This window comes from Toxorhynchites rutilus, chromosome 2, assembly GCF_029784135.1.
Source record: "Toxorhynchites rutilus septentrionalis strain SRP chromosome 2, ASM2978413v1, whole genome shotgun sequence".
Taxonomy (NCBI): domain Eukaryota; kingdom Metazoa; phylum Arthropoda; class Insecta; order Diptera; family Culicidae; genus Toxorhynchites; species Toxorhynchites rutilus.
The window spans coordinates 274,414,062-274,426,620 of record NC_073745.1 but is presented as its reverse complement, the minus strand read 5'-3'; the positions used below and the strand labels follow the sequence as shown (position 1 = coordinate 274,426,620).

The 12,559-nt window shown below is 38.9% G+C and overlaps 1 protein-coding gene across 5 annotated transcripts in view; it reads left to right on the top strand.

Moving 5' to 3' along the window:
- The window catches only part of LOC129767330 (probable serine/threonine-protein kinase DDB_G0282963), a 362,089-nt gene extending 353,427 nt beyond the window's left edge, over positions 1-8,662 (top strand). For all 5 annotated transcript variants that reach the window (XM_055768073.1, XM_055768069.1, XM_055768071.1 and 2 more), the window contains one exon: positions 6,043-8,662. In XM_055768073.1, the coding sequence (XP_055624048.1) occupies positions 6,043-7,198 (1,156 nt within the window). In that variant the 3' untranslated portion in view covers positions 7,199-8,662. The remainder of the gene's footprint in view (positions 1-6,042) is intronic.
- Positions 8,663-12,559: the final 3,897 nt, after the last annotated feature.

Below are 12,559 nucleotides of genomic sequence, written 5' to 3'. Positions count from 1 at the left end.
AGCACTAAATTGACCCCGCCGAAGCGAAGTACACACTACCGTAACTACCTCTTACGACGACTTGCCACGATATGCCACGTGTTATTGCACCACACCAGAACGCGTGTGTCATGAATCAGAACGGCCCCAAAGATCCCGCCCGATTCGATCCATTTCGTCTGGAATTTGCGTGGTGGTGAAAATAAGAGCTGGATGTGTTACGTTTCGATTTCGGCGACGCGCATTCCCTGCAAACGTTGCATTGGTGGCGGTGGCGGCGGCATTCGTGACGACTATGGCGACGATGCTGACTCCAATATATGACACATATATATTTTCGTTTCGGTCTCGCGCATCTTGGCGTTCTATTGATATTGTTGTTTGTGGCATTGCTTTCGCCTGTGTGGCGTTTATGTTGCTTTGCGTTCTGAGTGTTTTCTTAACGTCAGTCTTCCTAACGAATCAAACCGCTAGAGCGGTCCATCTGAAACACCTAACGCTACCCCAAACACCAGCCAATCATCCATTTCGACTTCACCATATCGACCGTTTCGGATCACAAATCATGTCGGACCATTGAGCGATCGCGCCGGCAGAAATTAATCTGATCATAAATACCTCCTGAACGAGCTCTTAATTAAGTCGTCACTTCGTTCAACTATGACCAATATAACGAGAGGCGACACAGCAGCAGTAGCGACAATCTCAGCTTCCCAGTCGATGATCTCTCTACGGATGGATCGAGGGCGTTTTCCGTTGAATTTTCACGATCTCCTTGTCAACATCGAATCGACCGTAGTATTCCAAAACTAATATTGATTACCACTTAACCACTCTTCTTTGAAAATACTAAAATCGCGACTACCGGTTCCAAAGCTGGTGGATTCGCGCAACCGTGAATATTTGTTCGGATTTGTTTAGGAGATAAATTTTATCCTTTAGGAAGACTTTTTTTTTGAAAAGCTGCTACACAGTAACACCCGTCTTCCGGCTGTAGAAAAACTTAACCACACGCGACAAGATTAACTTCGGTTCGATTCTTTGTTTTTAAGAGGCTTTAAACTTTGTAGTTTATTAGCCTTTTTTGACGTAGGACTACGTCTTACATTAGGGGGGCCAACTTAGAAAACAAGTCACGTTTTTATTAAATAAAGTGAACGTTAATAACTATTTATGCTGCGAACGGATTTTAACGATTTGCATACCACTCGAATCGGAAATTTTCTAATATTTGTTTGATACGCTAAACATTACAATCCCATAGTCTGTATGTGGTTTGGAATTGGAAGCATACATTTTCCCCATCCCCATTTGTTCTGTCCATTTGTGTGCTTTCCCGAACAGAGTTGTCAATAAAGGGCAACGAAGGGGGATAGCGAAAAGAGAATATTTGCGAAGTAAACTCCACCCGTGCATAGTAAGTAAACTGTCGCTAGCGTATAAGTATTGCATCTCCTCTCAGGAAAATTCTCAGAATCTTTCTGTGCCCGAAACAACAAAGATCGCTTATTCTGCTCGTTTTGTGTTTTATGTTTCCCCTCGAGCTGTGAACGCTAGCGAATATTTTACTTGAAGTGCATCTGGCATTGCAATTGACACAATCATCCAAGCCATGGTAAAGCAGGCGAAAAACGATAAAAGTGCAAATGATTATAGGTCGCTTCTAGCCATCAGTGTTTGGTTTTGTGTGTGTGCTTGTTTCCGTTCCGCAAAACATAAAACTTGTTCATTTCCTGTACATACGAGTAGCATACCTTCGATACTTTTAATTGCCATTCGTATTTGCTCTCGTGCGCATCGACTCTGTTCTGATGCAACAAGCTTCTAGCGTTGTTGACGGTATTGACCGAGAGTTGAGAAACGATTTTTCATAAACGGTCATTCTCGCGATGTTTCATTTTCATCGTTGCAACTGTGTACATCTGTTAGACGCGTGTTTGATGCTCTTTGAATGGCGATGCACGGAAAATGCCTTTCGTTAAATAATCAGTGCAATACGTGCATTGATATAAAGAAACAAATTGTGACATATGACCAATTAGTGTATTGTTCTCGCAAAGGCAAGAAAGAATCGTTGCTTCTCGAAATGATTCTACAAAACCACGCAAGTCATTAAACCTTTTCAGGACCCCGGAACATTTTACTAAAGAGTTAGTTATGAAATTTCGAAGTATTCGCAAATAATATCCGAAATGATAAACCAACAAATTTAAAAAAAAAAAGCTTGCGTAGTATTACGTCATAAGCGATCGTGTCTTGGATACAACCCCTCGATTGTTTCTGTATTGTAGTGACCTTCAACACTTTTGGCTGGTTCGTCACTTTTACCTTCCATTTTGGAAGTACTCCTTTAAACAAGACTCACTCCTTTGAACAAGATATCGAAGCTGAGTTTGACAGCCAGTTGATATGAGACAAAGATAAACAAAACGCAAAGTAAAAAGTGATGGATTTTAACAAGTAGTTTCACAAAAGTAATGAATTGATTTTGGTGATCGTAAGGTGATAAAACAGGAAGTGGGTTATATTTGTGGTATAACCGCAAGGTTGACGTAGGACTACCGTTGATTCAGTGATCCTTTGTTTGAAGTTGAATCTGAATCCATTATGAATGAATGAATAAATGAATATTTTTGGGAATCCGAAAACGAGAGCGTTACGTTGGAAGCACAAGGTTTTATGCATCCAATATTGGATACGAAAATATTCTACTGATGGGGAAGAATAATCTTCAGAAGCTTTCCTGTTAGATGAACTTGACCGAAAAAACACAAAACAAAATGTTTTTGATCGCAATATTATATGGTTAGAAAACATTAAAATAAACACTTTTGCTTGAATGTAACTTTCTATTCCAAAGGGAACTGGTAGATCATTTTTCGGCAACGATAACATCTTTCCAGATTCTTGTCGATGTTGGATAACAACCAAACGAAACGAGTTCCGCGCGTATATATGTGTGAGTGTGTGTGTGGCGGCTGCTCCGATGCCTCAAGCGGAACCAATTTTCGATGCTGGTACATTCTTGAGACACAAATTTCTACATAACTCAAGAACTTATTCATTTGTTCATTTTCGTCAAACAAATGTAGACTACATACTTATATTCTAATGTTACAATGTTTTCTTAAGTTAAATATTATTCCTACGGTACATGTTTCTTTTTAGCTGTTTTTTATTCATTGTTGTGTCAATTAATTCGCAGTGCTGATTGTATATACGCATCATGCGATTGATAGGAGCGTTGTTCGCATAATTTGTTCTGGATGTTTTGGTTAGAAACAAATTGCGTGTTTTTAGTTGACGCCCAGGTACATAGAAATAATTTTTCTAGTAATTTAGCTGATTGTACTCGTTGCGAAATTAGACCATTAACAAAAGAAAGCATTGCAAATTTACGGCGTTCCTTTAGTGCTTGGATGTTTATGAGCATGCAGCGTGCTTCATATGAAGGAAGTGGAAATGAGGTCCAGTTCAACTTACGGAGTGCAAATAAGAGAAACTGTTTCTGGACTGACTCAATGCGTTCTTCATGTACGACCATATACGGGTTCCAAACGATGTTACAGTATTCCAGAATGGGCCTTACGTATGTGATATACAAAAGCTTGATTGTGTATGGGTCCAGGAAGTTATGTGAGAAGCGTTTGACAAAGCTTAACACACTATTTGCCTTATTGATTACAGAGTTGTAGTGTTCTATGAATGCGAGTTTACAGTCCAGGACGACGCCTAGATCTCAAACTATTCCACACTTTTCTACATTTTGATTTCTAAGACGTATTACAATATTTGGTACATGTTTTTTTCTGCTAAATGTAATGGAGTTGCATTTTTTTACATTCAGTTTTAGTAGATTTTTATTACACCAAGTACACCAAGGAATACATGTATTTCGTTTTGGAATGTTTCGATGTCGTTTTCATTACCAATTTCCGCAAAAAGCGTCATGTCGTCTGCATACACAAGTACATTTATACGCTTGAGAACGAAGGAGATCTCATTAACGTACAGAATGAAAAGAAGAGGACCAAAATGAGAGCCTTGTGGGACACCCGAAGTGACTTTTACTGGATTTGAGAGAGAATTTTGAAAATGAACAATTTCTTCACGATTTGTTAGATAAGGATTCAGCCAGTTTAAGCGTCCTTGTTCCAATCAAATTTCCTGCAATTTGTAGAGTAGTAATGGAAAGAGGTGAATGAACTGCAAAGTTTAAAGCCTCTTAAAAACAAAGAAAGAAGAAGAAAGTAATGGAATGTCGATGCGGTCAAATGCTTTACTGAAGTCAGTGTAAAGAGTTTCTTAGTTTCATTGTAAAGAGTAAGCTTAGACTTTACGTAAAAAAAGAATTTCTTCGGACATGATTTGAGTTCTGTTTCGACGTTTCTGTTATACTCTTCGTGTGCACTTTTAATGGCAAAATTTAGTTCTTTGGAAATATTCTGATATTCCAGCAAATTTTGATTACTTTTGTCTATTTTTTATTTTTTGTGTGCTTTTTGTTTTCTATTCTTTATATTTCTCATTTGAGCGTTATACCAAATAGGATATTTGCTGGTTGAATTTCTTCGTCTTCTTTTCTTCGGCACAAATTCTGATATTATGTTATTCAGAATTTCTTGAAGAATATGTACGGATAAGTTGACATCTCGTTCACTGTTTAATAAAGTATGCCATTCTGTGGCTTGTAGGCTACATTTGATTGCTCCAAAGTTCGTCTTGTTGTATTCCGGTACTTCTTCGTACTCCCAGTCGATTGGCAATTGTCTGTTATGTACAAAGATTGAGTATTCAATTGCTGTGTGAAATTTTTCATTTTTCCAAAGGGGAGTCATGGACTCATTCACACAAAAGTCGTCGGTGATGTTAGTAAATAATAGGTCTAAATAATAATTTTGGGAATTTTTTACGTGATTTATTTGATTAAGACCGAGATGTGCAATTTCGTCAAATATATAATGAAGGGTTTCATTTTCCCCGAGACGACTGGAAGTAGAATGCATGCATTATCGTTATCGGGAATAAAGTCTACTTTATTTTGATTGAAGTCACCATAGATATGCAGTTTCACTTCTGGCTCTAGTTTTTCTGTAATTCGATTTGCCGTTTGATAAAAATAATTTATACGATTTTTTATTTGCGTTTTCGGGTGGAAAATACACGGTAGCAAATATGTGTACTTCGCCAGCTATAGATAATTTTGCCCAACCATGTTCAAATTCTTTATGTTTTTCGGTTATAAGTTCTTCAGAATTTGGCATGTTCCATGTTTGGCATGTTTGGTGATCCCTCCAAATTTGACATGTGGAGTTTTAAGGAAGTAAAAAATGTTTTATGGTAGTTCGAGACCCCTCCATCCTCTCCAAGGGAGGCTACCACACAAATGAATCACAAATTCCTGCATAACTCGAGAACGCAATGCACGGTCGGATGCTTTGGAAAGGTATAATAAGCCCCTAATTAGGTACTGTTGAAGCGCACGAAGAATACTAAGCTGAGTGACAGACAAAGCCCCAAGGTCCTATATACTTCTCTTATATTACGTAACGCAAAAAGTATTTTAAAATGTCCTATATCTCCCTCCATAACCTATTATTGTATAACTTATGTATTAAGAATCAAACAAAACAGAGACGAACCAGCCTACGGCTGAAAATCTCTTAAATAAAAACAAAAAAAATCAAACAAATAATACTCATCCAACCCCCCCCCCTACCTCTCTCTAAACTATTTCATAAAACGTGCCCTGTTTTCTGATGGTCTCATTACTGAAAGACGTAATCCTACGTCAAAACATAGGTAATTATTTATAAGTTTTCGCGATTATTCTACATACACAATGATTTAAAACAACACCAGGTGGGCTACCATGAGGACCAAAAAGGCCGCAGGATCAGTAAAGCTGATCTACCTACATATAAATAATCTTTCATTCAGCGTGCTTGATGAATCTCATTATAGCTTCCAACCCCCCTTATAGATAAAAATAATAATATTTTAAGCAGCAAATCTTTCGAGTTCTTTCGATGTTAAAACAAAATCTGTTTTCGTTCATTCTAGGCGCCGCTCACCGAAACGCACCCAGACTCTGCCAATTTCCAGCACTGAAGTTGCCCCGGAGAAGCTGGCCCATGAAGCGTTCCGTCTGTTGCGGACAGTGCAGAATCTGCTCAACACCCAGGAGCCCACGTTGTCCCAGTCGTCGAGTGCGCTCGATAGTCTGCTGCTAGCCTCGACGGCTGCATCCGCTGCCGGGAGCAATTCGACACTCACCGGCGTCGGTAGTGGAAATCCTAGCGCAAGCGCCATCCATCAGAATCACCATAACCATCATCATCACAATCATCTACAGGCGTCGGGCGTCGGAGTTGAGGGAGGAATGTACGGAGGTGGGGGAGTGAATACAAGAAGTAATGGCATTTTCAGTCGAAAGCTAAACATGCGAGGAAGTCGTTTGTCTCTGAGGAGCAGTACGGACGATTCGGTGCATTCAAATTCTTCTAACAAAACGGAAACGGATGAGGACAACACCGATCGCCCATCGCCTCCACCCCCTCTTGGGCATCACACGCTCCACCATCCACTAGCGCACCAGCATCAGACTAGTGGCAACAGCAGTAGTAGCAGCAGCAGTAGCAATTGTAGTCATCTTATAAATCACCGCCACAGTGCAAACATCGATAGAATTAAGGAGATGATGATCGGCAGCTCGGCGGAAGACGAGAGCGGGTTCAGCTCGATGAATTCCTTCCAGGAAATTGGACTACCGTTGATTAACTCGACAATGATATCATCATCCACCGCGTCCTCCACTACTGGCGTCTGCTCGGCAGAATCCAATTCCTCGGTTGCATCCTCTGCGGGCTCCGTTTCATTTGTGTCCGACGAATCGTCCGATTTGCGTGAGAATACCGTCGTTTCAACCACTAACGCTACAACGATCGCCATCAACACTGCTTCCCAATCGACCAGTGTCGCCAACAGTGGAACCAGCAGCAGCAGTAAGCCACTATTAGATAAGCTAGGAATACCTTCTCCCTCCAAGGCACCAGAAATACCCACCCGGGTGACACAGTCTTCGTCATACGAACATCACAACCACTTTATCAACCACCGGCGCTGGGACTCGGCTCCGGTAGTGCCGCCAAAGCTCAAAATCCATCATCACAACGGCGAAGCCGAGAGCGGAGTTTCCCCGCGGGTGCTGTGGGTGTAACAAAGATAGCTAGGCAAACCGAAACGACGTTTCGGTTGCAGTCCCCTCCTCGCCAGCGCCTTGTTTCGATCCATTTGCTCTAGACTTAGACTCACCGGAGATGAAGATTATTTCGAGAGATAGACTTATTGAGATGGTAAGGTGGTAAGAGAAAACAGTATTTTAAGTTGAGCTCGTTCCTTTCTCCTATCATGTCGATAGAAGCCAAACCGATGAATGGTTATTGTTTACATTTCCGGACTCATTGTATTCATTCTGTACATTGCCGACAAGAGAAAAACAGTAAAATATTGCATTTATACAACATATTTTAAAATACTAATGTCCATTTTTACTAAAACTCTCATACAGACCCTCCATCGTAGGAAGGTATCCATATGGTATGAATTTGGCACAAATCTAAAAAAGCTACGATGGTAACGATTTAGTATACTAATATGTCCTGGCTAAAGCAACGTGAAAGCTCACACAATAAAGCATGTTTACCAAAGTAAAACCACTATAACACTGGATATCAGAAACGCGGCTCAGCAAAGACACAAACGATATCGGTGTAACGACGCTCGTTGTGATAGAAAACGACGGTTTTTTACCCCCTCTAGCGGAACACAAACGCTTAAAGATACAAGAGCAAAATCAAACATAGACATACGATGTTGCAATAGAAAATAGAATTTGCTTTAGTAATCGATTTTTAAACAATGACATAGCTGTAGCAACCGATACACTAACGAGCATTTATATTAACCCGTATATCTGAACTATTTCTAAAGAAAAAAAAACTAGTGTAAATTTTCTACAGTTGTAAGAAAAAAACACCAACAGACTAATATACGTTTACTGCAATTAATTTAGGCGGAAACTCTATTATCGTTAGTTGTTCCGTAGGGAAACTATTTTTATACATGCTTGTGATAATTTATTGAATCTCTAATAGTTTCTGTTTTTCCTCTCCTAGATTAAAACAGCGTAATTTTATCTGCTAATTCATAACACTTATCGAACGACGACGAGAGAACATAAGTTTCTGTGAAAAGCGATGTTGTACAAATTTGCGTTTGCCCTATAAAACAAAACGAGAATGAGTTTAAAGTAATGATACAGAAAACAGAAGGCGAAAACCACTTAACACACAACCAATTACTAATCTATATAAACTACCAGAGATCTTAGTATATCCTACATTCGGAGCCTGCACCGAAGCAGATCGACTTCTCACTATTATTAAACGTTTCCTTAACATTAAATTAATCACCTCTCGTATGGAATCGAATTAAATAACTATGAATAGCTACCACAACATACACAAGCGCCACACACAACAACATCCACAAAATACACAATTGACACATTTCGCCTTGAATAGCGCATTCAAGTTCAGTTTACTCCTACCAATCCGCTGGAAATAGTAGTATTACGAAAAAAGGAAAACAATAAAAGCATAATTTATGGTTCGAAATCGAGTTTGTTCGCAGTATTTTTTTTTACTTATAAAAGAAGGCCTTTCATTAACAGGAACAACTTTTTTTGGAGAGCAAGCAGTGTTGACACAGAACACTCCTGAAAACGTGCTCGTTGAAACCTTATTTTTCTCACTATGTAGATGGAGAGCAACTCCCAATAAATCAGTTCTTTACCATATAAATATGGGGTAAGCCAATTTCGACGTCTGCCAAGAAAAAAATTGATGATCATAAGTGTAAAATGTCAAACTAGAATCCCGCACAAGACGGAAAATTATAAAATCGCAAACACGACAAAAGAACGGATTGAAAAGAACAGCAATCGGTCGATATGATTCCCAAGTGATAAATTTTTGTGCTCAGTGCATCATCACAGTATCGAATTCGAAGGGGTTCGTAGCTTGAGATCGTTGAGGTTGATGAAACGCCTAAATGTATATAAGAAAAATTGAACATCGCCACCTACACTTTGATTCATATATTAGTCTGGTATGTGACTCAATGTTATTTTTAATAACTAAGTGCGATTCACATACAATATTGACGTTACGTTACGTAACACCAATCTATTATTCTCCCATGCAATGACGTTAATGTTCCTGATTACTTGGGTTTTTCCAGAATTTTTGCACGATTTTGGCACAACCTGAACCGTGAATTGAGCTGAACCAGAGAAATTACACAAAGAACACACCGAATGACGCTTGGGAGTAGCAAGTCATTCTCAATTTGTGCATGTTTCGATGGATCGAGCTTTAAATAGTCAATAACGATGCCGGCCGCGTCCTTACAGTCCAGGGGAACGGAAGGAATGTTAGTATGATATTCACCGTCCGAAAGCCAGAAGGGTCGCGTCTATAGAGTGGTTCTCTAGCGAATATAATGAAAAGGATAAATGTGTGTGAAAAACATCTTTCGATGATCTAACAAGGTCATCTAGAGAACTTCTGTATTTCCAGATATTCTTATCATTTATGATTTTTCCATGAAACAAACACACGTAACATATATTACTGAATTATCAAAGGCATTAAAAAACTCAGGTCTGGGCACTCCTGAGATTCAAAGCAATAATGGCAACACTACTGAATTTGATTTGCCCTAACCACCCTTAGGGCATCCATATACTTATATACAGCATTTGACAGCGTCAAACATGTCCGGGTCGCAAATGCAAGGGCCTATCTTATTTGATCGATTCTCTTCGTCTACTTTCTCTTTCGATAACCACGGCCTTTCATACAGATTTTGCTCCAAATTTGTCATGCAGTTTGATAAACGAGATTCCATTTTACACTCCTTATCGTCGAATAGATAAGGAATTGCTATTACTTCTGAGTTATTAATGAAAGTGAATGTAGATGAAGAGAATCGATCAAAGAAGATAGGCCCTTTTGACATGTTGCTCTAGATTTGATTCTTCTTCCCTGAATTGATGCACACCAACACCTGCATATAGCACCGCATCACACAATACATACTTGCGTGCTAAAACTCAGCAAGAAACGAGCACTTTCGCATGTTATCCTGAGTTTGTTATCAATGATGATGTTGTCATAACAACACTTCGCAAATCGCATTGCACATATCCGTTGTGAATACGCCCACCTAAACTTCTAATCGAATTGAAATGTAGGGCAATACACAAACACGATTTCACCGTTAGTGTATGAATTTTATTCTATCCTGTGCATTTTCCCTGCGAAATAGTTTTGAATACTAGGGCTTCTGTCTTCATTCTGCATTACACACACGTAACACTCATAACGAACGAATAACATGACCCGAATATGCAGAAAAACTTCGCCGAGTGAAACTTCAATATTTTTCGGAGCTTGTCCAGAAAATTGTAGCGAATTCCACTGAGATGAATTTTAGCGAGAATCAGTTCACTTTATTTTTATTAACTGAAACATTTTTTACTACCAAAAAAGACCAAAAAACTGCTTTCGGTTTAAGTGTCTGCTTAGCACAGACACTTAAACCGAACTCTATTTTTGACAAAATGTTACATTTACTCACTAACTGTATATTCACATTTACTACATTTGCTGTAAATGCACATTAACATTTGTAAGCATCGAATCAATCGTGCATTCCATGATACTTATAGGGCCCTATTATAGAAATCGAGGCAATAAGAATTTTTCTCGTTAGCTCTATTTTACTATTATAGAAATCGAGAAAGTTGATAGCATCGAACGAGTGAATGATACCGGTACAACTGTCATAATTTTTCGAGCAGTTTGTTTTGGTTTGATTGTTGCTTTTGTTGCATGTTTTGATTCGTTCGTTTGTTTTGATCAGTACTTGTTTTCCGGTGCTGTCAGAACAGTCTATGCAAGGTAAGTGTTCAATCCAGTATCATTTATATCCATCATGTTAAAATTTGCAATGCGGAATTTACTTCCAGCGCATATTTCAGTGGCTGGAAATGAGTGGAAAGAAGAAAAAACAAGTCACTACCAGTTTGAACGGATCGTAGACATTGCTCGAGGCTTTCGTGGAGGCAGTTCAAATAGAATCCCGGTTAAGGAAATGTGGTGTAGCGTTTCCTGAACGGTCTTGGCTTTCTTTCATACAACTAAAACACGACCAATCCTGTTAGCGTGCAACTCTCGACTCTCTTATTTTTCCGAAATTAATTCTACAAGCTAATTCTTCTACCTTCAAATTTCTGGGGAGGCGCTTGGAGTTACCCTGCTATATCTGTCGATAAATGATTATGCGCCGAGTAATCAAAAAATGTTCCGTGTGTGTTGAACTGACACGAACCGAGTGGAAACTTGAGATTTGTTTCACTCGCACAAAAATAACAAAACTGATGTCAGTGCAAAAAACAGGAAGTGGGTTATATCTATGGTACAACCGCAAGGGTGACGTAGGACTATCGTTGATTTAGAGATCATTTGTTTGAAGTTGAATCAAAATCCATTCTGAATGAATGAATAAATGAATATTTGGGGGACTTCGAAAACGAGAGCGTTACGTTGGAGGCACAAGGTTTTATGCATCCAATATAGGATACGAAAAACCTTGTTCTGAAGAATAATCTTCAGAAGCTTTCCTACTAACTGCACTTGATTGACAAATCACAAAACCAAATGTATTATATGGATATTTTATGGATAGAAAACATTAAAATAAACTCTTTCGCTTGAATGTAATTTTCAATTCCAAGGGGAACTGGCAGATTATTTTCCAGCAACGATTATATATTTCCACATTTTCCTCGATACTGGAAGCCCACCAGTGGTTAATACTAACTCGATAACCACCTGTTAATAGTACTTGATTGAAAAATATTTGGTCACAGTGTTACATGGATAGAAAACATTCAAATAAACTCTTTCACATGAATGTATTTTTAAATTCTAAGAGGAACTGGCTGATTGTTTTCCAGCAATGATTAGATTTTTCCGGAAATTTCTCGATGCTGAATGGCATCCAAACGGAAAGAATTCTGCGCGTGTATGTGTCTCCTCCAGCACGTTAGGCAACGATGTTGTCTCGTCGATGTCCTCACGAAAAATGAATGCGTCTCACCACCAGAATATCGCTTAAGTATGATTTTTGTGTGTGATTGAATCGAGAGAAGATGGGGTTTACGATGGCAATTTGGAAGGCAAACTAGAGGGGAATGAACTCTCTGAGCTCGAAACTTTCGGCGACTGAGCAATAATCGATTGCGTGCGCATACAATATTGGATACGGAAATATCCTACTGATGCGGAAGAATAATCTTCAGAAGCTTTCCTGCTAATTACACTTGGTTGAAAAATTACAAAATCAAATAAATTTGATCGCTGTGTTACATGATTAGAAAACATTAAAATAAACTCTTTCACATGAATGTATTTTTAAATTCCCAGAGGAACTGGCAGATTATTTTCCAGAA